The sequence below is a fragment of the Mugil cephalus genome, chromosome 5 (assembly GCF_022458985.1).
Source record: "Mugil cephalus isolate CIBA_MC_2020 chromosome 5, CIBA_Mcephalus_1.1, whole genome shotgun sequence".
In the NCBI taxonomy this organism is placed as follows: domain Eukaryota; kingdom Metazoa; phylum Chordata; class Actinopteri; order Mugiliformes; family Mugilidae; genus Mugil; species Mugil cephalus.
Window position 1 is genome coordinate 11879269 of NC_061774.1, and position 26095 is coordinate 11905363.

The 26095-nt window shown below is 43.2% G+C and overlaps 1 protein-coding gene across 1 annotated transcript in view; it reads left to right on the forward strand.

Annotated features, from left to right (window-relative positions):
• The first annotated feature begins 683 nt into the window (after window positions 1-683).
• The window catches only part of trpc7b (transient receptor potential cation channel, subfamily C, member 7b), a 43718-nt gene continuing 18306 nt past the window's right edge, over window positions 684-26095 (forward strand). Inside the window, exons 1-7 of the mRNA XM_047584424.1 lie at window positions 684-1355; window positions 5684-6446; window positions 13969-14151; window positions 16832-16996; window positions 21830-22046; window positions 23285-23518; window positions 25163-25427. Coding sequence (XP_047440380.1) covers window positions 868-1355; window positions 5684-6446; window positions 13969-14151; window positions 16832-16996; window positions 21830-22046; window positions 23285-23518; window positions 25163-25427 — 2315 coding nt within the window. The 5' untranslated portion in view covers window positions 684-867. The remainder of the gene's footprint in view (window positions 1356-5683; window positions 6447-13968; window positions 14152-16831; window positions 16997-21829; window positions 22047-23284; window positions 23519-25162; window positions 25428-26095) is intronic.

Sequence of the window (26095 nt, forward strand, 5' to 3'; positions counted from 1 at the left end):
AGTTATATGAACTATTTTCTACCCCCATGGAAACAGCAGTGAGAACATTGTGTATGGATGAGTTTGGCGCATAAGCACAAGAATGGATCAAAGGGCTGCGTTAGGACTGGTTATTGTCTGTGTGGGGGAGCAGGAAGTCTCCATCGTGACTAATGGGATTCTGCCTCTAATTAGAAGGCTAAACACACACAAGGACACGCACTAACAGAGTAGGAGTTGGGCACTGGATAGGCCTATTCATTTTTTGTGTCTTAAATGGTGTTCACATTGGTCCACACGTATACAAAAGAGAAACTTGCAAAGACATCGCTGAGGTCACTGTAAGTATTCAGTTGTTTATCTTAAGTGATAGCAACTGATTAACAATGTGTAACCATTCTAATTAACCCCTCCACGACTCAACCAACCTCTTTTAAATGGACATCGTCTTGGGTTTTCTCGCCCAGTACAGTCTTTTAAATCCTCAAAGCAAAAGCGACTGGTCACCTCAATAAGAGGGCGTTGTTCTATTGGTCCATTAGTAGTTGACTCTAGAGATGCCGGTTTTCAGTTTTTCCTCATGCATAAGGTAGAAACATTTAAAGATAACACGTAATAGATTACATTGACCGGTTTAATGTGCAAGTGACTTATTGTGTGCTGTTGTCACTTGTTCCATTCCTTCCATTTTGTAAAGGGCTGGCTTCCTGCGCGCGCACTCTTGGTGCTCTCTAATTAGTGCGCGCACTGCTGTGCAAAGGTGGAGGCTTTGCTCCTCGCTGCTGCTGCGCGGCTCAGAAGAAACTTGTACAATGGAAACTTTGGCATAAATGTGAGTCACATAGCTTAAATCGTTTTTGCAGTGTATGGTGCACGGGGACTCTCCCAATGTGTGACGAGGGAGAGGAAAGCGACAGCGGCGAGAGGGCTCATCTCTCTGAGTCTCCCTCGCCGCCGCTGTCTGTCAGTCTTCCCCGAGGATCTCCTTCCTCTCCGCGGCCCCTAGACCTCTTCTCCTCCGCGTCTCCGCTGTTGGGGGACACGGACCCGCCTTACCTCGCCACTCCGGAGTGTCTTCACCCGTCTCCAGCGGACCGGGACCTGGGGGACTCCGCGCACTTCACACCGCCAAAGTTCCGCAGGCGCGCCGGGGACACCGGCTCCCCGTTTCCTTCGCGGCCAGATGTGCAGGTAGATGTGCTGCACGACCAGTGCGATGACCCGTTGCCCAAGTGGGGAGGACGAGGCGCGGCGAACGCCGAGCGCTTTCAGCACCGCGGACAGAGACTCCACCGGACTCCGGAGCTCTCTGCCTACGGGAACCACTTCTCTGTGGAACACATAGACACCGAGTTCAACTCCGAGAACAGGCAAACGTGAGTCCGCACTGTTATTGTGAACATAAAAATCGAATTTGCCCTTTCGGTGACAAGTCTCGGGGCCCTGTGCAGAGCTACTGTGCTTATGAACTCAAATAATTATTAAATAATACTTTGGGAAATAGCTGACCTATCCTGGGGTGGGAGGATGTCATCACCTAATCCACCTGGAATGTCAACAGGTAGAGGTCAGTTTTGGAGAGTGTAGAGTACAGTAGCCAGTCAGCTGCACCTGTGGAGGAATCTTTTAAACTCAGCTGTGCTTTATGAGGTCTTTCACAGATTGCACCAAGGTACTGCAGATTAGCAGACTTTTGTTGCAGATGCATTGAGTTAAGTCAGTCAAGTATCATGTAAGTCGTTATTTTGAACGTTAGTTTTACTGAAATAGTGAGAAATTACTTGTCAGATATATATATTCAGCTGAGGTGTGGTTAGACTCTAGAGTAGTCTGCCCTTTGTGAATGCATGTATGTACAGAATGTATATGCGACTCTGAATGAATTAGTGCCCCTTTCCCACTACATACCTTAGTATCTGGCTGTGAGCATCTTAATTGCTTCCAATGTAAGCACCAGTCAACATGGATTGTGTGTATGTGTATGTGTGTGTGAGAGAGAGAGTACTAGTAAAGTAAATGAGAAACACCAGAGCAAAGCCATGTGACACTGAGCTTCAGCGGACTACAGAAATTGGCTTGCACGGTACATCCCTACAACGTCACACTCATCACACAGAAAGCGCACACAGAAACAGCGTGCATGCTTTTTTTCCCCCTGTACAGAAATGGTGTAGTAGTCTCCTGTGCAATTCCCTTAAAGGTTCTATATCTGTAATAGCTTCACCGTGAGATAAAGGCTCACAAGAACATTTAGTGGGCACGATCCACTGCCCCGGGAAATATCCACAGAGAAGAAATGACTATCAGATACTGAGAACGGCAGGCCTTAATGTTGGGTCTTTGATCTTCCCTAGCCTGTCTCTTTGATTCAACAGTGTCCATCTTAAAAAGGCCTTATGTGGACAAAACAGATGTATGCTCTCACTCCTGGCTAACTAGACTTAATGCTGGACATCTGTATGAGAGAGGGGGGAACGTGCCTGTTTCTCATTACCACTAAAATATGGCGAGCAACTCACCTTTGATGTGAAAAATTGGCAATTTACTGCTTGAAAGAGTGTCTACGTGTGATTGTGTGTGCGATAGATAAAGGCATCGTGAGAGTGCAAATCGTCTCGGATATTCTGCTCATGTCTGTGCACTGTTAAAGCACTGACTCATTAGTCAGTTTTGTAAGTATTCCTACTGAGTGGAAACGTACTTTGTCTCATTATGTCAGACCTGATTTATCTTCTCCTTTTATCTAATTCACATGTAAATGACCTAATTGGATGTTTCCTGCCCCAACCTGGGAAAGTTCAACTGTGACAAGAGGACATTCTGAACAAATAAATATTGATTAATTTGGCTGATGACAGAATAGCTCGTGGTGGCAGCTGTTTATTGTGTTGGCCATATGTAAAAGATTTATTGGTCATTTCAATCCCGTTTTCCTGTGTGCAAATTTTCCATGAACCACATCCACCGATATTTCCTGGGCCCAAATACATAAAACAAAATGTTTTGTCAAGTTTGTCAAATCCGAGCTTTCCAAATTTAACTAAATCACCAAAATTTGACTCAACCCCATGTGGTTCATCAGCCCGTGAACCATTAAGACGTCAAAGAGCTGTGGTGTGAGAACCTAAACAGAGAAACATCTTAGCTCTGCAACTGCGTGTTGGACTCACTAGCAGTAACACTGCAATCCTGTCTTTTTTTCCTTTTTTTCTGACAGTTTTATTGTTACCAGGCGAAGGAGCTCAACGATTAGAAAGTCGCTCTCAGAGAACTACAGCAGGCTCTCACTTGGATGAAGCATCGAAACGAGAACTGAGTAGACTCTGCCCCAGATGAATTACTGCAGTGTTTCTTTTAGGGATTGAGAAACGTATAACACATATAATCGTGATATGAGTGTCCCATTAACTTTGAATGCATTTGTCACATCGCTGCTAAAACTAATATGAATCAACACTCATAGTGAATCTCGTCTGTGAGATTCAATCCATACCCCCCCCCCCCCCCCCCCCCCCATGGTTAGTGTTTCAAATGTTTAGTGTGAAATGCTCCAGAGTGGAATAAACAGCCACAGTCAGCTATAGACACAGATGCTTCGTGAACCAAACCATGATTTAAAGTTGGGTAAGCATTACATACTGGTGAGTGTGATGTATCATCTGAGGCATCGCATTATTTTGAGGCTTTGTTTTCGAAACAAAGTAGGCTTGGACGCAGCACATTAAGTGCTGCAACAGGACAAGAAGTCTTTCAGGCACATTCACACAGGTCAGACAGTCCTTCATTTCCACAAACCCTCCTTTACTAACAAATATTTCCTCTCCTTCTGTGCCAGACACCGTTTCCCTCCAGCCATCCATCTCTATTGTGTCTGCCTCATCCTGTCTTTGTGACTGTAATTCCACACAGAAATGATGCAGGTAAATTCTATTTCAGGTCAGAATCGCAAACAATCAAAGACGGATGGAGAGGGAGATGGAGAGGGACGGAAAATGGCGATTCATTACTTCACTATAAGGTTATCTTGAATGGGCTGGCAGCCAGACTGTCCCTTCAATTGGGAGGAATTCTCCCAGTTCCTACAAATATGCCAATGCTAATGGTTGCATGTCTCTGTCTGTGTGGCGGGACGGAGACGTTATGTACGCCCTACAGAATGTAATGTATTGTAGTCAACCAACGGCACAAACGACAGCCTTAGAAAACGCATACTTTCCTTTCAGAGTTGAACAAACTTGTATCATGAGCTTCACAGAGTGAGCTCTTCCTGTAGGACTGTGCAGATTGATTTTCATTACATTTTATGACAAATGTGGGATGTGCACACACTGTGTGTGCACAGTCTGCAGCTGTGTGTGAGTGAGGGAAAAAAAGAAAGAAAAAGACAGGATTTTTGCCCTTTGCCACTGCCTGGTAGCCTAAGGCATCCTAAGGCATATGCAGCTGACTGTGCAAATCGAAAATCAAGAACTACAAACCTTTCATGCTACTTAATGGCACACTGGAAAACACACATTCTCTTTTACATGCACGTGCACACATAAAATTTGTCCTGGTGAACACACCGCGTCTTCTAGTTCCACATCCTTTGACAGCCCCGGGGAATATTTCTACTTTGAACAGGTTTCCATTTTCACCTTTTCCTTCAGTGTCTCATGCATGCGTACGCACACATACACCTTCACGCACACCCTCGCACACACGTACACAAAGTAAAGAGCATTACAAATAGCCCAAACTCCATTTTTTTTTCCTTTTTCTCATAGTGAAATTAGACCTCTTGTCGTTTCCAAGGTTGCTGGTTCAATTAAGATAACATGCATTAAATCTCTTGGGAGTCTTTTATGTGTACAATGCAAACCAATTATAGTTAAAGGGTTATTCAAGTGTGCACGTAGCCATGAGTCCTTTTATCCCATTCAATACGCTCTGAGTATCATATTGGTGTTTTCTAAATTAAATCTCAAGTCTGAATTGGTTATTGTAAAGTGGCAAATCAATCCTCACAAAACCATTATTCACAGAAATAACCCCCAGAAGTGACAGAATTCCTGCACGCCATCTCAAACGGGTGACTGTGTGGCTTTATAACAAATCTGCGTGTTTCTAAAATGCAACAGAGGGAGTAACAGGGCTGTACCAGACATTATAAAAAGGAGGATGTTGATGTCTGCATCCTTGCCTGCGATGACGGATGAAGTCAGATTTAGCAGTGGTTAAAGAGTCCCTTCGCATGATCGCTGATGCTTAGTGCGAGTTTGTCATGCCAGAGCCAATTAGTCTGACAGCTTCATCTCTGCCATGCCAATCAGAGCTGTTGACCTGAGGTGGCCCCCGCAATGAGCTTTGGCCCATGTGGCTGTTCATTGATCTGGCCAGGGACCAATAAATCATGGATGTCTTGGTGGTGTTTTCTGTGAGGTCAGCGGAGGAGTCTGTGTTAGACAATGCTTATTGTGTTTGACCAGTCCCTGTCCACAGTGGACATCCACGAGGGAGGACAGTAATGACTTTGTTTGGGCTTGGTACACCATCGTCAGGCAGACATAACTAATGCTGCCTGTTGTTTTTGCCTCAGACATTTGCCCTCTTGCCCTTTAGTATACTTTTTCCTCACCCTCCATTACTTATGTCCTTCTCCATCATGTTGATTACCGTTCCTTCGCACCGTTTCACTATGTCCTACCCTCTTGACTGCTTTCAGGGTGGAAGCCATGCAGCGTCGGCACACCACGCTGAGGGAGAAGGGGCGTCGCCAAGCAGTGCGGGGCCCAGCCTATATGTTCAATGAGCGTGGCTCGGCCCTCACTGCAGAGGAGGAGCGTTTCCTGGATGCTGCAGAATATGGAAACATCCCCGTGGTCCGCAAAATGCTGGAAGAATCCAAAACCCTAAACTTCAACTGTGTGGACTACATGGGCCAGAATGCTTTGCAGCTGGCGGTGGGTAATGAGCACCTGGAAGTGACCGAGCTGCTGCTGAAGAAGGATGGTTTGGCTAGGATTGGAGATGGCCTGCTTTTAGCCATCTCCAAAGGCTATGTTCGAATAGTCGAAGCCATCCTTGGCCACCCTGCTTTCGGCGGAGGACTGCGGCTGGCTTTGAGCCCTCTGGAGCAGGAGATGCGCGATGACGACTTTTACGCATATGACGAGGACGGAACGCGCTTTTCGCACGACGTCACCCCCGTCATCCTGGCGGCTCACTGCCAGGAGTATGAGATCGTCCACATACTTCTGATGAAGGGGGCCCGCATAGAGAGGCCCCACGACTACTTCTGCAAATGTTTAGAGTGTGTGGAGAAACAGAAGAAAGACTCGTTCAGCCACTCCCGCTCCAGGATGAATGCATATAAGGGCCTGGCCAGTGCGGCTTACCTGTCACTCAGCAGTGAAGACCCTGTCCTCACCGCCCTTGAGCTCAGCAACGAACTGGCAAGACTGGCCAACATCGAGACAGAGTTTAAGGTGAGGCGGCATTCCTTTACCTCTTTACCTATACTCATGTGGAAAGAACCAATTCTGTATCTTCTTTTAATCATATTTATAAGTGAACATTTACTTACTTAAAGCTTATATAAACTACAGTTAACAGCACTGTAATGTACTACCAAATCTAATCTATAAATACACTATTCTACTGAAGATTTGTGTGCATTTCACCTCATTTTATTAACGTTCTGTGACATCCATTAACCCTGCCTTAACTCATTTTCCCCCTTTCTCCTCGTTGGAGGACTGTAGGCACTTTGAGGAATACAGCACAGGGACCATTAACTTTATCATTTGATGAATATCAGTTGAATAATAATAAAAAAAAACTCATGTGAAGATTATCCTCTCTAATGTTCAGAGAAAGGGAGTCAAAGGACACCAGCTAACCATGGGAATTTGAAATAAATATTCGAGTGATATCAAGCCATTGATCTTTAAGATTCCAAGTTACCGCCAGGGAACTGGATTCATATTTGAACCAAGTGTCTGATCCCATTGCTGAGCTTAACATTCTTACCTGAAGGCGTACTTTTATAGTTTTATGTGCACCCAGCATATAAAGATTCTTTTTCAGAGGTAAGGTTGATTAGGGTTTCAGTACGATATAGAGCTGAACAAAGATTTGTATAGCCCACTCCAACAGTGTTTCACCCCATTCTTGCCAGTGATTCAGGTTAGTCACGATTCTCATTCTACACTCCTAGCTTTTTACAACTCTTCAGAGCTCCCCATTACCAAGATAATCTCTCTTTGGGTTGCATCAGAGTAAGAACTGTAAAGTGTTTTTTTGTTTGAAGGAAAGTAAGGGGGAATTTTGTTCATTTAAACTGAGCAAATGAATTGCATTTTCTGTACCACAGTGACTGTTCACTTCTCTGATAATGCCTGTGGTGCCAAAATAATACATGTTTAAGACCGAGTTGTGGTGCTTCTATTGCCATCTTGGTGAGAGCGAGAGCTTACAAACTTGGGAGTCCGGACGGGGCAGCACACTAGTGTGATGGTTAGAGCTGATGCCTCGTAGCAAGAAGGTTCTGGTTTCGAATCCATGCAAATTCCTTTCTGTGTGGAGTTTGCACATCCTCCCTGTGTCTGACTGGGTTCTGAGTGTGGTTGTCTGTCTCTGTGTTAGCCCCGTGGTAGAGTGGTGACCTGGAGCCACCCCAATTGTTACAGAAAATTAATGGGAGTGACGACATTTTGGGTAAAGTGACACATTTTCAAAGGGCTGTTAGAGGCTTCAGACTTGACTTGAGTTTAAATCTGTCAAGAAGTCAAGAGTGGTCAAGAGGTTTTAAATGTCCACTGATAGATGAGAGAACGTTCCTCTAGAACAATAAAGCTACATGAAGGCACAGGACTAAGTGCAATACAAGAGACTGAGTATAAAGGACATGTGTGCACATCTAGTCAGACGATACAAACATTGCAAACAGTAGAAACGGTGCTGACAGACAGCGGCAATGCAGAGAGTTACGACAGTACACAGACAAGCAGTACAATACAGACAGCACCTGTGAGACGATGCGCTTACAAAAAGACACTACACAACAACAGAGAGCAGCGGAAACTAATAAGCAGACTAACATATATCAGTAAAGTTGGGGTTAAGCTGTGATCCGTAAGGTGAATGTGTGAATCAGTGGCCAAATGTGTGCGTTAGACGAGAAAATTCTCATGTGTAACACTTGATGTTGTCGTTTAATTGACTCCTAAAAATTCAAAATCATTTTTTAAACCAGCAATCAAACATAACTGTGCGTGCTGGCATCTCTCCTGGAGCAGGTTGATTAGTTTGAAAAGGGAGCCACAACATGCCTGCTCGCTTACACCCTGTGGCAGGTGTAGGCATTAAGTAGCAGCTTGACGTGCAGAGGAAGCTGATTCCCCCCCGCCGTGCCAGCTCGCGTTCCTCCTCCAAATCAGTTGGCTTGGGAGATTAAGGCCACCACGCTCGCTGGCAAAGGAGACAGACTCATGAATGAACTCAGAATGCATACAATATACTGTATTTATTATCCCAAAAAGTTGTATTAATTTTTTACTTGGAATATATATACGATCAGGCATAACATTAAAACCGCTGACAGGAGAAATGAATAACATTGATCATCTTGTGACAGTGTTCTGCTGGTAAACCTTTGGACTCGTCATTAGGCGTGTACCACCCACCTTGCCAGGCACATGGCAATGAGACACTCCTTGAGTCACAACTGTTTGCAGATTAGCAACATGTGTCTTTTTACAAACAGAGAGAATGAGAGTGATGAATGACAGGAACTTGTTCAGACCCTGTCTGCCATAATTGGTTAGTTGAAAATGCTGACTAATGCAATGTTCAAGCTGTGAACTGAAAAACAAACAACTTGTTCCTTTTTAATTCCTTTCCTTCCCACTGATGACAGATGTGATGGGAAGTTATTAGTATTATTATTATTAATAATGCTAATAATGTGTGTGGAAAGTGTGGCCCTATAATTAAACCAATCTGATTAAAAAATAACTATTTCCATCACTCTACTTATTTGTCCATCTTTGTCCGCCCATTTGTTGCTTAATTTTTTGTCCACCATCGCTCTATTAATTTCTGCCTGTCCTTATTCATCCATTGTTGCTGCTTTCTGCCCACCTCTGTGTTTGATATTCAGCCTTTCTTCTTGTCATTCTGTTTCCCGTCTCTAGACAAGTTAATGAGAAGGGCTCACCTGAGGGACCAGAGTTGTGTTGGAGCTCATCTGTCTCATTACCATCTCATTATCACCCCTTTGTCTTGTCTCTTTATTTCTCTTCCTGTCCCACTCCGTATCATCCCCTCATTACTTCAAAATATCAAATAATGTTTAGACAGTGCGCCAATAGCCCCAGTCAATCAGGTTTTATTTAGGGAAATCAAACAAGGGAAATTAAAGCTGAGACACTGAATGTCTTGTTGAGAGAAAAAGAATTTGTTGAGTCAGTATTTCATGGCATTAACCCACAACTCTAACGCCGAGTGATTCTCGCCCGAGTGATTGTTGGTACCTTCAGGCTGTTGACTGATGTCTTTGAAGGTGGGAGCATTTCCCCGCTCAAATCCCTGTTTTTTTATAAAGGTCAAAAGTCGGATGATTTTTACCCGATGTTGGTGTTTGTGTATTAAACTTTCAATGATTCAAATTTTATATGAATCCCCTGTGATTCATTTTTTTGGTTTTATGAGATATTTTATAGGTTAAAATAAAAGACAAATACCTCAGTTTACTATGTATTGTTGTACTTAAGTATTTTTACTGGGTATATTTTATCGGGTGAAATATACTAATCTGTTCAAAAAAGAGTGAAATTCACAAGTAAAGTAGTGAATAATCTTTCACCAGTTTTAATTTTTACTTATGTGCAACATGTTTATGTATTTCAAAGTTGGCATCTTGACAAGAGTTCGATATCCCAGCCAGCTTAATTGCATGTTGGATCAGCCTCTGCTGAGCACAGTTACCTGCACAACACCACCTTCCTCTTTCTCTGATGGCGCCCCCTTTCCCTTATTGTTCATTTTCTTTGTGTGGTGTTCTGAATGATGCCCTGCTTGGCACATGCATTACATGGACTTTGAGCCCGAAGCTTTCCTCTGCTGGTCACAAAGTGATTCAAGGAATGTGGCGAGAATGAAAACCCCGCTCACAGATTAAACAAAAGCTGCATCCAACTATTTTTTTTTCTTTCCCTCTGTAATACATTTGTAAAAATACATTTGCAGTGGCTTCAGTCTGGACACATCGTCAGCGATGTATTTCCTGCTTTCATCAAGTGTTTCATGTCTTTCATCATCATACACCCTCCTCCAGGTTTACCTAGCCGGGGTTAATGAAGGCCTAGCATGTCCACACAGCTAGCTACTTTGAGTCCATGGCTCTCCTCACTTGAGTTGCAGCCATCTTGAGTATCTCATGTCAGCACTGCAGATGGCTCTTCTCTTCAGCTCCCCTACAATGCTCAAACTGCTTAAGACCAGGGAATGAGGGATGCATGCACCTGTCTTCCAATGAAAAACAACGGGCTCTCCATCCAGTCTCCTTGTAGTCTGAGAGCTTTTTGCTTTGTTTGCCAAGTAATGTTCCCCTTGGAATCTATCACAAGGACAAAGTCTGGTCGCAGGATGCTTGATTCGATGTCGACTCGCCATCAAAAGTTTGGACACACCTCTCATTGAATTAAATGTCCAAACTTTTGATGGTAGTGTACCTGTAGAATTTTAACTATTCTGTGAGGTCTGCCAACAGTTGTCAATCCCTTGCTCCTTGAGGTCAGGATTCCTACAGATGATCTTGTCTTGGTGGGAATTAGCTGCTCTCCAGCTCAGATCGTATGAGTGTGCATAAATACATGTGTTAAGAAATCAACATCAATGATAAATGCACATATTATGGACCTAAGCCCCCCATAAAGGACTGCCTAAGTGCTATATGAACAGTCCATAATGTTAATTTCTTTATAATGGTCTCCATTTCTACTCTCCAGTACGTCTCATGCCCTTTTATCTGAGAGAAACAAGCAATACTAATGAAATATGGTACAAAAAAAGTGCATTTTCTACTTCATATATGCTACAAATTTGACAGCATCCATTTCCCATAATGCCTGCACGCATCAGTCCAGCCTGATGTTTAGTTCTATCCCAAGGAGCTTGTAGGTGTTCACCATCTCGACTCCCACCCCCCATGACGGTGACAGGAGTGAGGGTCATTCTGCTGCTGTGTTGTTACATGAGCAATCAAATATCAAATAAACATGTGCTCACAAGCTTTTACAAATTAACAACCGGTCACATTGCAGAAATTAGACGCTTATTTCTCATACAAGCCTCCGGACACTTAGAGGCTCCCTGCAAGAGACACACAGAGAGAACACTCTATGACAGGGAGCAATTTTAGTTAATCTTTTTATACACTTTTTAGCCTGTGCTTTTATCCTGGCATTTTCGGTGTAATTTATGTTGTGAGAAACTGAGATGATGGAAAGCAAAAGAGAAAGTGAAAACTAGGCTGACTGATGGTGAACGTCCAATGAAGTGCAATAATTCAATCTTGCTCCTGTTCTCATCTCCCCATCTTAGAGCTTCTCCCCATCCTGCCTCCCTGCCTCTTGTGTCCCCCTCCGTTCACTCATCTGTAACAGTTCTCACTCTGTTTCACACCGCTCTGTCTCCAGTTTCAATTTCACAACGCTGTTCCCTTTCCTTAGTCTCAGCCCCAGAGGTGAGATAATGCCTGCATACCTGAAATTGTGACGGGGTTTTCATATGTGTGTGTGTGTTTGTATTGCACTGTAAATATCATTAATTATGAAAATGTTTTCTGCACATGCATCCTTGTGCGCGGACAGCCATGGGAATTGGGATCCATTTTTTTCACCTAGCCCCAAGGAAAGATACACAAATGCAGACATTTCCATCTCGTCCCCAAAGGGACCAGTAGATGCCCATATTTCACTATTCAATTTGCAGATAATAATACACCTTTTGACCAGCTTTGTCTTGCGTGGCGTTCAGTTTCTCTTTTTAGCTAAATCTAAGCTGTGTGGATTTTAAGAGCATGATCACACTGGGTCCACAAAACTAATTTTACCAGTTTATGTTAAAGATATGCTAGAAGGAAACATCCTTAGTAAAGGGGTCAAATGCTGGAGGAATATAAATTATGAAGATCAGGTAAAACAAAGTACACTACAAATACACCTGTTTATGGAAAGATATGTCATAAAATAAAGCAATTGATAACTTCCCACTGCGTTAAACACTAATTCATTTATTGGGGAGCCCTGCTTCAGCACACTGTAATGGTTTGCTTGAGCAGAAACATGGTGGTGAATACATAATGAGAGTCAGTCCTCAGGGGCCGTAAACCTGCCAGAAGCCCCAGCCTTGTTTCCCTGCTTGGCCAACTGTTGTCTAACAGAATGATGTTGGACGATGAGGAGGAGAAGGAAGGGGGAGAGGGTTCGGGGGTCCTTCAGAGGGATGAACTGTGGCGGCCACAGGGGATAGGGGAGAGGGGTCGAAACTTGAATGTACACTGACTGAGCTAATTTGTTTTTTGTGGGAGCCACACAAGTTTTATATCTCATTTTAGTTCGTAATGATCTGACACGATTACGTAAAATGACAAATGTTGCTAATTTAGTCAATTCTTCTGGTGTAATTACAAAGTTAGTATTAGGGTTAACAAATGGTGCAGCCAGGTGTCCTGGAATACATTTTTCATCCATGCATGTACACTGCTGTTCCAAGTAAGAGAAGAAAAACAACTTTCATTATTAATTAATCTCAGAAGTTTGCGTATGTGTTATTTGATAAATGCCCATCCTGTTGGATGCAGCGTCTTGGCAGTGCCTCACTCTGCTTCACTCCCAGGTAATCCAAAGAGGTTCAAAGAGGAGGAATAGCATCAAGAGCACCAACTTGTCACTCACATCTACCACACCCATAATTATGCATAACTTTAAGCCTTAAAAAAACTGAAAGTGCACAATATAGAAGTTGGGCAAATTAACTTTCGAGAGCGAAACAGTTATTTATATTTATTTCTGCTTTAAAGTAGTGTATTTTAACATTGGGGTCTATAGAGATGCCTTTCAATCATTCAAGGTACTGCAGCTGCTGGCGTCTTTTTTTCAGCCAGTTCCCCGACTGGCTTCATGTCATTTGCCTTGATTTGTGACATCTGTTCTACTCAGTATGAATGTCAATCAGGTGATACACAGAACATTACTGCGCTGTAAACATATGTTGACGTACGTATGGACGGCTGGAGGATAGTACGGATCGTCCTTCTGTGTTGACACTCTGTACCCTCTCCTCATTCTCATTCCCATCTGTGTCGTATTTCGTTCTGACACCGATTATTTCTCCATTTATTTTTAATTTTTAGTCAACTACACTGAAAAAGAACTACTGCTGGTGTATCTACCCAGCCATGGAATATGGTTTTTCGAATATACATAGAAAGGTCAAGAGCAAAACCACCCTTTACATTTTTCTACCAGATTATAATTGCAGATAGGAATAAATGTCTCTAACTGTGATGTTGACATTTCTCATATCGAAAGGCAAGAGAAGCCACTTCAGCCGTGGTCGAGGGTTTTCATTAAAATACGCAAAAGACTGTTGAGGTGCCTGACTGCTTTACACGGGTAAAAACAGGTGGCAAGTGAGTGGGCAACAAATCACCTGCCCTTGAAAGGAGGCGCACACATGGAGCACTCAAAGAGATGATAGTTTGATTGAGGGTAGGGAACCATAATAATGAGACTAGTGTAAAATATAAATCAAATAATAGTCAATAAAATAAAGGAGCAGCTGAAGCCTCGCTCAGACGGATCCTTTGATTTGTGATGTCCGAATTCCACCATTGAAGAATGATGCAGTGTGTATTAATATTGAATTAGACTGAAAGCCGATGTCTAAAGTTCTTCTCCCTTCTCTTTCCTTCTCTTCTTTACTTACACCACTCTCATGCAGAATGACTACCGTAAGCTGTCCATGCAGTGTAAGGACTTCGTGGTGGGCGTGCTGGACCTTTGTCGGGACACAGAGGAAGTGGAGGCCATACTGAACGGCGATGTGGATCAATGTCCGCCAAGCCCTTACAACCGACCCTGCCTCAGCCGTGTCAAACTGGCCATCAAGTATGAAGTCAAGAAGGTAAGACAAGTGGAGAAAGTTAAGTGTGTTGTATTTCATGAATCTTGTGTCGTATTTAAAAAAGTATATATAAAAAATAATGTAAGTTATGTGACATATTTTCCCACCAGGGAACTGATAGGAGTAGCATTTCAATTCTAGACCGTAGTCTCTCTTTCACTTCAAAGATGCAGAAGATATTAAAATAAGATCCAGAGTTACTGATGTCGGCTTCAGGAATCCAGTTGTTTTTCTCCAGAACCACTGTGACGTATTATAGCTACTCTTAATAATAACATGAAACAGGATTATGATCCACATGACTGAGAAAGACGGTCCCAGTGGCACTTTAAGCAGTCTTAAGTGACTTGTGGGTTCAGTGCTGGAGGAAGCAGGATGCGGTGTGACATTTTTATAGCTCAGTAACCATAAAGACAATGATGCTGAGGTGATCGATTGCCATAAATACTTGACATGGAGTTTAAATCTCAAGTCTGAACTTAACCAAGAACAGCAACTCTGAAGCTAAACACTCCTTGGGGGATGAAAAACGTAAAGAGTGGATCAATAAAGTCACATTGCGTTACAAAACTCTCAATAACAGCGTGTTTTAGTTGGGATTATTGTTATCCATGCATGCATGTCATGCGCAACAATGAAAAATGTACCTTGAGAATGATTTCTATAGAAAAATACAATACATTATTTGTTTCGGTGTTTGCTGCAGCCATTTGTGTAGAAACAGTGTACAAACATGTGGTATGTTGGTGTGTTTCCGTGCCTGTGACCTCAGAGGGCCTTCTGTAAACAACTGACTGGACTCTGTGTAATCCCTCCTGAACAGAAGTGCTCTAAGTAAATGTCAGACCAAATCCCTTTTTCCCATTTCCCCTTACAATACTCTCTCGTCCACACGCTCATATTTGACCCTGGTGTGCGGATTGTTTACTTCAAAGGTGAATCCCATGTGTACGTGTGTTATTTGTGCCAGTGCTCAGGTTGGACAGCAAACGAGCCGGTTTCGAAGCAATGTTTTTGTTTTTATCCTGTACAAGAGAGCATGACCAGTACCAGGCAGCTAATTATACGAGAGGAGAGGAGAGCGAGGGAGGGATGGATTGCCATGGAAACCAGGTGGAGCATGACTGTGAGCAGCGCATGTTGCTGGATGCAGGCAAGGTCCGTGTCATGGGTCAGTGGTCTGATAGACTGGACACCAGTAGAAATGATGTTAACTCTGATTTTGTTGATTGGCAGATTTGATTTTAGGGTTAAGAGGTACCCACTGTTGCATGTGGTTTCCGTCTTTCATGCTCAGATGATTGAATGTACGTCCACACATTGTTCTTATGTCTGCTTCGATCGGCGGACGGGAACGGAGGATGTCAGTCGTCAGCCAAGATAAATGCTCGGTAAATGTGATTATCGAGGCTTATTGATAGAGGGGTGGAAAGGATTGATTGTGGGTAGGACAAAAAGAGGCAAACAAACCTCAAAGGAGAGCACGTTTGACGAAACGTAACCTGTTGCTCAGATCTGAGACATAAACGAAAAACAGTATGCAAACACAGTTTGATTGTAGGCCACCGACGGTGGCCAGTAGTTGGCCACCGACCGAGCATTGATTGCTCTGCTGTCCACATCCTTCCTCCAGTGGAAAAAAACACATCCATCCACCCTCTCTTTCCCCATGAGACCTTCGCTGGCTTTCATTTATCCTCTCCTTTCTTGGAATAAAGTCAGTAATTAATGTCAACACTCAGTCCTGCTTATTCGCTGCCTGCTTTCTTTTACACACGGTATATGAGATTGATTTTCCAACCTGCTTGTTGGCATTTTTTTTTCTAGATGAAGTCAAGGAGCAGTCATAAATACAAATATGTTGTGAATAATGAATTAGTGTTTTAGCAAATACACAATGTGTACACTCTGAACGGAAATGCAGCCTGCACACTCAGCTGCTTGAGTTACTGTGTACAGAGTAGCACTAAAAGCCCTTTTCATGAATGCGGTGAAGTGGTGAACCTTATTCACTTTACACTCGTTGCATTGATATAATGCCAAGGCAGCAAAGCGACGTGCGTAATATGCATGCATTTTATGATGACATAAAGTACTTTACAGTGCAGAGGAGGTGGTAGAATGTGTTTCATTGCTTTTTGAAATCAATTCAAGCAGGATCCGGTCCAGTTTAGAAGACAAAGATGCCTTCTGTTCTAGAGGAAACGTCCTTCACCATCTGTGTATAAATACATATTAACAGATCATTCATGCATTCTGAAATATCCAACATTACCAGGAAATTTGTCACCAATTTAATTGGACAAACTTGAGGCGGGACAAATAGGCCTCTCCCATTCTATTGTTAGGGATGGTATTCTCAACATGTTTTACTTATCTTCTATGTGCCCTCATCACTCATCAATGTCTTTAAAATTGTCTACGGGACTCAAATTCCTGAAAAGGAGCTGCCTTGTTAATGATAAACATACTCATTTACATGCTCCTAACATTTTCTGGGGTCACAGCATTTCGTGTCTTTCAGCATCTTCTCCCCGTTGGTCTGTTAACTGTTTCGCTCCCTTCGTTGCCCTTATGTCTCTCTCCTCCCTCGCCTTCCTTGACCTGAGCCCACATCTCTTCTCCTTCATTCTCCACTCACTTGAATTTCTAATTCCTGTCTCCCTCCCTCCATCTTCAGTTCGTGGCCCATCCCAACTGCCAGCAGCAGTTGTTGACGATCTGGTACGAGAACCTGCCCGGCCTGAGGCAGCAGTCCGTCGGTGTGAAGTGCTGGACGGTGCTGGGGGTTACCGTGGGTCTGCCCTTCCTGGCTATCGCCTACTGGATAATTCCATGTAGCAAGGTATGGCCACACAAAGGCTTACATGAACATGATTAAAGTCAAGCAGAAAAAAAAACTCGCAAATTTGTTAAATTGTATTTACTTAAATTGTATTGTATTTTGCAGTATTTGTTCTGTGTATGTAGCTAAGTTATAAATTTTAGTCGTCAGCGTCATACGGGACGGGAAAATCGGGAGAGACAAAGGACTCATCCAACACTTGTTATCTGGTGCCAAGAAAACTGCCTCGATCTGAATGTGGGTAAAAACTAAGAAGCTGGTGGTGGATTTTTGCAGAGACAAACCCACGCGACACACACCGGTGAACATTCAGGGAATGGACATACATATAGTGGACTCTTAGTGGTTCCTAGGTGTTCACCTGAACAAAAAACTGGACTGGCCAGAGCAGAATCTACCTGCAAAGGACACTGAGGTCCTTAGGACTGCAGAGAGCACTATTGAGGTCCTTCTATGGCTCTGTGGTCTCATCAGGAAAACACTAGTATGTGGTGTGCTGGAGTAGCAGCATCTCAGTGTCAGGCTAAAAGAAAAGAGTAAACTGGTCACTGGTCAAGAAGGCTGCCTCTGTTCTGGACTGCCCTCCTCAGCCTGTAGAGGTGGTGGGTGATCGGAGGACGATGATGGAAAACTGTCCCCGCCCCCTCCATGGCACCACGGTGTCTTCAGCAGCCGATAGCTCCACCAGCGCTCAAGCAGCTTCCTGCTTCTGTCAGCCTGTACAACGAAGCCTACTGCCAGTAGACCACATATGTAGAGCTATAGTTGCATATAATTAGATTATTTTGTATTTTTCCTTCTCTTGTGTGCACAATCCTTAAATAATTAAAACTTAATTAAAAGTCACATTTATTGGACACATATAACAACAGATTGGGTTAAACTAACATTTGCCTTGAAGTAGGGGAAAGAGGAAAGGCCGTGTTATCAGGGGTTATCCTACACTGCGGTTATAACAGCAGTTTTCATGGTCAAAAAAGAAATGTTGGCTTTATATTGTAATCCACTTTCTCACTCTCAATGCGTGTTTTCATTTTCTGAACCAAAAAAAATAAGTATATTGTTTCTCTACCTCACACAAAAAATACTTAAAAGCTTCTTTAAGCCATTTAAGTTTATTTTTCTGGGGATTATGAACACGTAGCCTAACTTAATGACGATGCATTCACGTCCTAGCAACGCATTTTACTGTGCTGACGCCAAGAAATGACTTGGGTGAATAAAAAATTTTTAATATATTTCCAATTTAAAGAACATCGTATAATCACCATTTGATTAGTGGGCCTGAAGCTCTGTACAACATTTTCTTCATACTCCATCAAACAAATTATAATTTGTAAAGTGACACAATATGATGCGGGCCCCACACGTGCGCGGGAGCCAAACAGAGCGGTTATGTAAATCTGCTCATCAACCTGGATAATCCTCCACCTCATCATAAACTGATGCGTGTGTGTGTGTGTTTGTGTTCGCTAACACCGAGTGATCCAGAAACAGTGTTGAGGGCTCTGTGTTTGGTGTTACTGATGAATTAGTCATTTTGTATACTCAGAGACCGGAGAGCAGCTGATGTCAAGTGTATATGAGAGGATGGAGAGCAGCTATGGCGAGAGAGCGTCTCCACCAGTGAGATGTGGATTCGATCGGCAGGCACTCGTTGCACACGGTGTCACATGCTACAAAAACACCTGTGTAGGTCAATGTGCGTGAGAGTGTGTTCGCTTATGTGTGTGCGCGCCTGTGCGCGATTATATTTGATTATGAATCAACCAACCGATGAGCCTGCATGTGACAGTCTGCCATTTTGTGACGCGACTGAAAGAGCAGGAAAGCACCAGCAGCACCCGGACATACAACATGTTGCTATTGTTGTATTTTCTTTTCTTTTTTTTATTGTGCACATCGTTTTAACTCATGGTTGAGATATTAAAATGACAGAACTACTGGGTGAGGGGCCTTTCAATCAAACAAATATTGAGGCCAAGTGCATGTGTATGTATGCCGAATAACAATATGACAGCAGCTCAAAACAAGTACATAAATGGATTTGATAATGAAATAGATAAAGACAGAGGAAACCAGAAAAAAGGACATCAAGACGGAGGTTCTCGTGATTGTGTGCAGTGCGCCCTCGTGCACCTGGAGCTAATCATGCAATTTTGTTCATCTCATCAACTGCTCATTTCTCACAGGCAGAGATGATGGAGATACTTTTCTTCCTTGCATGGAAGTGCGGTGTCACTGAAGGCGGACAGGATGGACGTAAATGTTTTGGACATCTCCTTTCACAGAAAAAAAAAAAAATATGAGATGTGGTTTTTAAGATGTAGATATATTTAGATATATTGCTGTTTATAAGCGGAGAAGACATGGAGTGATGTGACAGATATTGGTCGGTGCACGCGAGACGCCTTCTTCAGCCGTCTCTGAGTGACAGTGAATAGATGGAATGTTGAGTGACAGAAGTAACGAGACTGACTGAGAGGCCTCTTGAAGCAAGCTACATATGTTAGTCAAGGACTGACGCAGTTAGAGTTTGGCTAATTTCAGTCATTCTGCGCAGATGTCTCGGCAGCTATGTGAGCGAAAATGGAAACTGAATAAAAGTGGAACTACGGTGAAAGAAGCGTGGTTATTCACACAGTGCTACTGGCGCAGGCCGGGTTGCTTTATATACAGTAATTATACCTGCTATCACAATCAATTTGGGTCTGATACCCTGACATTTGCAAACTCTGCATGTCCTCCTTTATTAGCTTATTAGTTTCGCTTTAATTACTTTTCTGTAGTGTGTCATCCATTGAATTTGCTGACGTGTCTCACTGCACACAGGCTATGACACTGCTGTTTGGGATTTTTGAACCTTTTATGTGTGAAGTAGTCCCCGTGCTTCCTCCTCAGCATCTCTGTCTCCGTCTCCCTTGTGTCCTTTTGGAGATTCAAATCAAACAGCAATGAGAAAAAATCCTATTCAGTACATACAGGACAGGGTCATAGTCCATTTATCACTGCTGGAATGGCTGGATATCATGTATGTGATCAATCATGCTGTACTTAAACCATTGTCTGTATGCATTTAAAACTATATTACTTGCATAACATTAAACTTAACCCAAGTAGTTGTAAATATGCAGGACACAGTTTGGTGTCTGACCAATTAAATCACAACGCATAAGCAAATCTGTTGCTACTTTTTCACCAGCTCCACGTTCCTCCACCTACTGCCACCAATCTGCAGCATCAGTCCACATTCGTTTGCCGTGTTTGTAATGGAACAAAAATTGATATGGCACACCGTGTACTGTTTACCTTCTACCATTTAGCCTTTAATAGAAAATATTTACAGTACTTCCCTCCCGTAGAGACGCATGAGTCAGATATTGTGCAGACGTAAACAAGACGTACGTGCAATTTTCCTGTCACAAGATAGTCACAAGATGCATGCGTTTTTTTTTTTTTTTCCTCAATATGATGTCACTTTCTAAATTCACTTCACTGATGAGTGTGATAATTACATTTATTTTGAAGCAGATGTGTTTGGGTCTGAGTCTGGCTTCATTGACATGTCTGGTCTTATTATTAACAGTCCCATCCACCCCACGCTAATCGTTATTTCTTCCTCTTCATTGAAAACATGGTCCCATCTGGCTCCAAATAAGGCCCCAGTCGACCAAGGGACTCAAACCCAGAACCTTCTTCCTGTGTGTAATATCTGTGTTATTTTGGTGGTTTCCGACAGGGATCCTTTTTTTGTGTGTGTAGTCCTGAATTGTTGGGGGAAAATGCAATATGATTACATCATGCAGCGAGGTTTTCGGAGTGGACGCCTGTCCGCACACCGTTCACATCAGGTTTTAATCTTCTAGGTGAAATGATGTCAGACACTTCAGACGTAACAGCTACATTCTGGCCTTTCAAGATTTCCATGTCACACCAGATGTCTTTTACGTAATCTGCATGCTCCTGCCGCCAGCGGCAACCATTTTGTCGCAGCCTCTTGCCGCCTACCACCTATAAAAAGTAAACACGTGGGGTTTGCGGCCGTCACACAGCAGACAGCCTGATCTGGGATGACCATCTCATTTAAGCTGAGCTGTGAAATGGATCAGCCTTATCAGCGGAGCAGCTGGGAGAAATGCGGGAGGCAGGAGGAGGTTTAGGGGAGGTTTTGCGGGGTTAAGAATTATCAGACAACCTCTTCCCACGTGGTTTAACAGTGTGTGTGTGCGTGTGGCATGGGGTTTAGCTACCAGATCTCATGTGTTACTGTGCATGCAGAGAGTAGAGATATCCTGTGGGTAGTTAATATTGAACACAGCAGGTTCAGAGAGTGGCAAATATTGGGATCTCGAATGCCTGTATGGGGTTGGAAGTGTGTACGCGTGTTTCTTAGTGTGTAAAATGCTCCTCTGTTGTTTAATAATATTTGTGCAGCACCATCTTGTGTTATATTCTCCCCATATGTTGCGTTCCCGCAACCTCTGCTTGATTGGCATCTAGTTGCTTTTCCCTTATGCCACTGCGAATGCGAGCGGTGGATAAGAACGTGCATGCACTGCAGCAGCTGCTGTGCGCCTGCTGAGATGGTGACGTAACTGCACTTTTGAGCTTTTGATCTCCAAGGTCCAGAACCGCGGGCAAGCAAGAGTTCTCCCGGAAAAAATCCTGCAATCCTGACCGTTCAAAAATGTTTCTCTTAAAGCATGAGTCGCCATGACACTAAAACACATCTTGATCATGGTGGTTGTAGTAGCTAATGAATTAGTGACTGAGAGTTCAAAGATATGCACTGGAACATCTATCTAATTATTTCCTCAATGTTTTTACTTCCAGCTTGGCCAGATCTTGCGAAGCCCCTTCATGAAGTTTGTGGCTCACGCCGTCTCCTTCACCATCTTCCTGGGTCTGCTGGTCGTCAATGCTTCCGACCGCTTTGAGGGCGTCAAGAACCTGCCCAACGAGACCATCACAGATCACCCACGACAAGTGTTCAGGGTCAAAACCACCCAGTTCTCCTGGACGGAGATGTTGATCATGAAGTGGGTGTTAGGTGAGCCACCCTCCAACACACACCATGCATGCCGTTCCACTGCAAAGCCAGTTCAAATATACGCGATTAGATTCAGATTAGAGTAGACAGTTGCTGTCATAAGCCTTGATGTACATCAAAGTTTAAATTTTTTTTCTGCAAAACAACATCCCCTGCTATAAATCTATAAATGTCCTACAAAGAGAAAATAGAAAACTTTTTCTTGCCTGCCTTTAACATGAGACATGTTCAATACTGTACCATGCCAACCAAGAGAATGAAAGCCAATGCTATGGCAAAGCAACATTTCACACTCTTTTATCTTCCAAGCATCAAATAGAGGTTCCCCGGTTGGTTGAACCGCAAGCTTGAGTTCTTGAAGCTGTAACCATGCTGAGTCCTATCAATAAGCTGACCCGAGAGGTGGTGCTTAGAAAATATCTGATGGAGAGAAAAAAAAATGTAGGAAAGACGGGATTGGCAGAGAGAGAGACAGATATAAGCGCAAGAAGGTTCATCTCACACAAGGCATGAAGAAACAAGGAGACGGAAGGAGGCGACAGACAAATACAGAGTGGATGGATGAATAGCCCGTGGCAGTTATCTGTCAGACCTCAGCTGCTTCCCATCTTCTGATGTTCTCTCGCACTCACACATATAACGCCATTATGCGTGCCATTCGTGCATGTTCGTAGACATATGGTTCGGCCTTTATTTGTTTACTGGTAATGATGTCATTTTTTTCCCTGTCCTGTGTCATTTTAGGCATCAGGTGTTGTTCTGACTGCTTTTTTGCTTGAATGTGTGTGTGTGTGCGCGTGTGCTCTGAGTGGTGGCTTGGTTAGACGGGGTAATTGTAATTCCAATAGCATGCTTTGAAGGCTGGGTAATTGTTACGGACATGATACTGATCAGTACGGCTTTTCACTAAGCAATTTTCTCCTTGTTTTGGCTCCAAATACAGAATGACAGAGTGGTTGCGTGGGAGAGATGAGATTTTCCACTGAGTGTGTGCGTGTGGATGCACCTGAGCTCTAAGTGCCGCATGTCTGAGTGGTTCAGTTTAAACTGTGAGATTTTCTGTCAACATCTGTGTTTGTGAATGCTGTTTTGTGTGTATATAGGTATATATGTACTGTATGTTTATCTTGTCTTTTCTTTACTTTCCTTTGCACATATATCCACATACGCTATATACTGCATGTATGTGTATATATATACTGTACATATTGATGTTTACCTGTGCACTCCTTCCTCAGGCATGATTTGGTCAGAATGCAAAGAGATCTGGAGTGACGGGCCCAGAGAGTACATCATGCACCTTTGGAACGTACTTGATTTCGGCATGTTGTCCATATTTGTGGCGTCCTTCACGGCACGCTTCATGGCTTTCCTCAAGGCGTCCAAAGCCCAGCAGTATGTGGACATGCACGTACCGGACGAAGACCTCAGCAACGCCTCACTGCCCGACGAAGTGGCTTACTTCACCTATGGTGAGCAGTTACACCACTATTCAACTAATATCATTTTTATAAGGTGTGGAAGGCATGGTTAGGTGTATTTTATTGTTCTTGTTTTGTTTATTATCTTTTGTGACGATTACCACTTGACCATACTCAAAGTTCCTGTCCACGGTGCCCCTTTTTTTGTTAACTTATCTGTTGCATCAGCATTCATGATCCAGTCCCTCAGATGTTTAATAAGAAACATGACTACTTCTGCAGTTTCATTTCTTGACTACCAACAACCGAACAAGATAAAACTATTGTTTTTCTGCATCCGTGACTGATAAGGGGAGCAAGCCAGATGACTGAAAATGTCACGAATAACTAGAAAACTCAGCTTGGATTCAACGTGGAACAAGACGATTGAAGTGTGCATTTGTCATTTGGACATAAATATCATTTTTTCATGCTTACCTGAAGATGTTTACAGCTATTTCCGCACACAAGCCCCCGTTTAATTAATGGTTTCATTGGCAACAAGCAGTGATGATGATTGTGATGCTGCTACCGTTGTCAAATGCACATTCACTGGAAAGTTACTCAGAGGAGATACACTGTATACACAACGGAGAATAATAGATGCAAACAGATAAGGAAAAAATAATGAACAAAATTGCTCAATGTGAAACAAATCCAACATTAAGACCTTGATAATGACCCTGTATCTAGCTGACGACCAGAAAACATCTGTATGCCATACAACAGCTGCAGGCTACTGAACTGTTCAATGCTACTAATAGAACCTTCATCAGTGCTGTCATCTGGTGGTGTGACTCTGCCATGACACATCAGTAAACAGATGGAGGCGCATTATTACTGCACTGTCACTTATAATCCACACAAACCCTCGTCTTCATATCTGGGCAATTTGTGTCTTAATTAGACACAAGAACAAAACAGTGAAATGGAGCCTTTCTTGCTTTTACTCATGTCTTTCATTTATTATGTTTCCATCTTGCCCGGTTTTCCTGTCCTTCTGCATGTGCCGCTTTGGCTACACCTCTTCCCTCATCCCTTCGTCCTCACTTCTCCTTGAACACACTGTCCCTTTACCCCCACCCCCCTCCCTCCTCTCTCTGCTCCCCACCCAGCTCATTGCTTCCCTCCTCCCACTCCCTCCTCATGCCAATGACATTTCCATCCTCTCTTAATCCATCTTCTTACTGTTCCTTCTCTTCCATCAAAGTTAAGATGATGCTTCTTAGGAACATCCCTTGCTAACATTTAGATGTGTCCGTTACCAGAAGTTTACTCTGAACATACTGATGAATATGAAGAGCAAGCTGTGTGTTTGGGTGCTTGAAGCTGCACGGATGAAAATAACGTTGCGCTTCATTTTAAACCCCTGTGTTTTGCACTTATTTACTACAACATTCTATTTGTGAGCTCCAACAGGGGGTTAACAACAAAACAGTTGGTCTAAAATCAGGAAATATTTAAATCTTGACTACATCTGTGGTTTCAGCACTAATAAAGTATTTTTCTTTTTCTATTTTATTCTAATCTAATTGTTAATCCACATTATCCATCAGGTTTAATTCAGTTTAACAATGTTAAGTGGGCAAAATCTGACCCCTTTTTTTTATTTTCTGAAAAGTTTACCATCAATACATTCATTCCGTTTTCCTCCAGCCAGGAACAAGTGGCGCCCATCCGACCCCCAGATCATCTCAGAAGGTCTGTACGCCATCGCCGTGGTTCTGAGTTTCTCGCGCATCGCCTACATCCTGCCGGCCAACGAGAGCTTCGGCCCGCTGCAGATCTCGCTGGGGCGCACGGTCAAAGACATCTTCAAGTTCATGGTCATCTTCATCATGGTGTTCGTGGCCTTCATGATCGGCATGTTCAACTTGTACTCGTACTACCTGGGAGCCAAGTACAATCCGGCCTTCACCACGTGAGTTAAGCAGTGGGAGCGGTCTGGCATGGAGAGGGAGGGTGTGCGTGTCATGTCAGTTTCGCTGTGCGTGGCCCCTCGTTGGCCATTTTGAATTAGAATTGACTGAAGTTGGGGTGAGATTATTTTTGTCGAAATTATTTGACAAAATTACTCCTTCTAGGCCTTCCAGTTAGACAAGGCTATGGAACAAGGACATCCCTGGGAGAATACAAATCATCACAGGAGCATTTGGATCAGATTGTTTTCTTGGTCCATCAGATCCTTGGTTCTTAATCAGTGGCAGAGATCGAACTTCAATCTTATCCTAACAACGGCAATCAGGCTGTTCTGTTAAACTTATTAAGGAGAATCATGTATGAGGGGGGGTTCACCCACTAAAATCTATAACAAACACTTGGGTACGCCGCGTTCATGTCAAAGCTTTATTAAAGTTGTGCATAAGAAAGTAATTTGAGGTTACCGCGCTGCTGAAGAGCCGTTCACGAGCAAATGGAGGAGAAAGAGAGATGGCAGTGAGAGATGTAAGGAATATTCAGTACAAACCCTGGGAAATGCATCAATATTGGTATAATTACAAGGACTATCTATCTCACCCTACCATTTTTTATTTATCAAGGCTGATTTTCGGATGTTCTGACACTGTTTTAAAAGTTAGGGATGCCAGT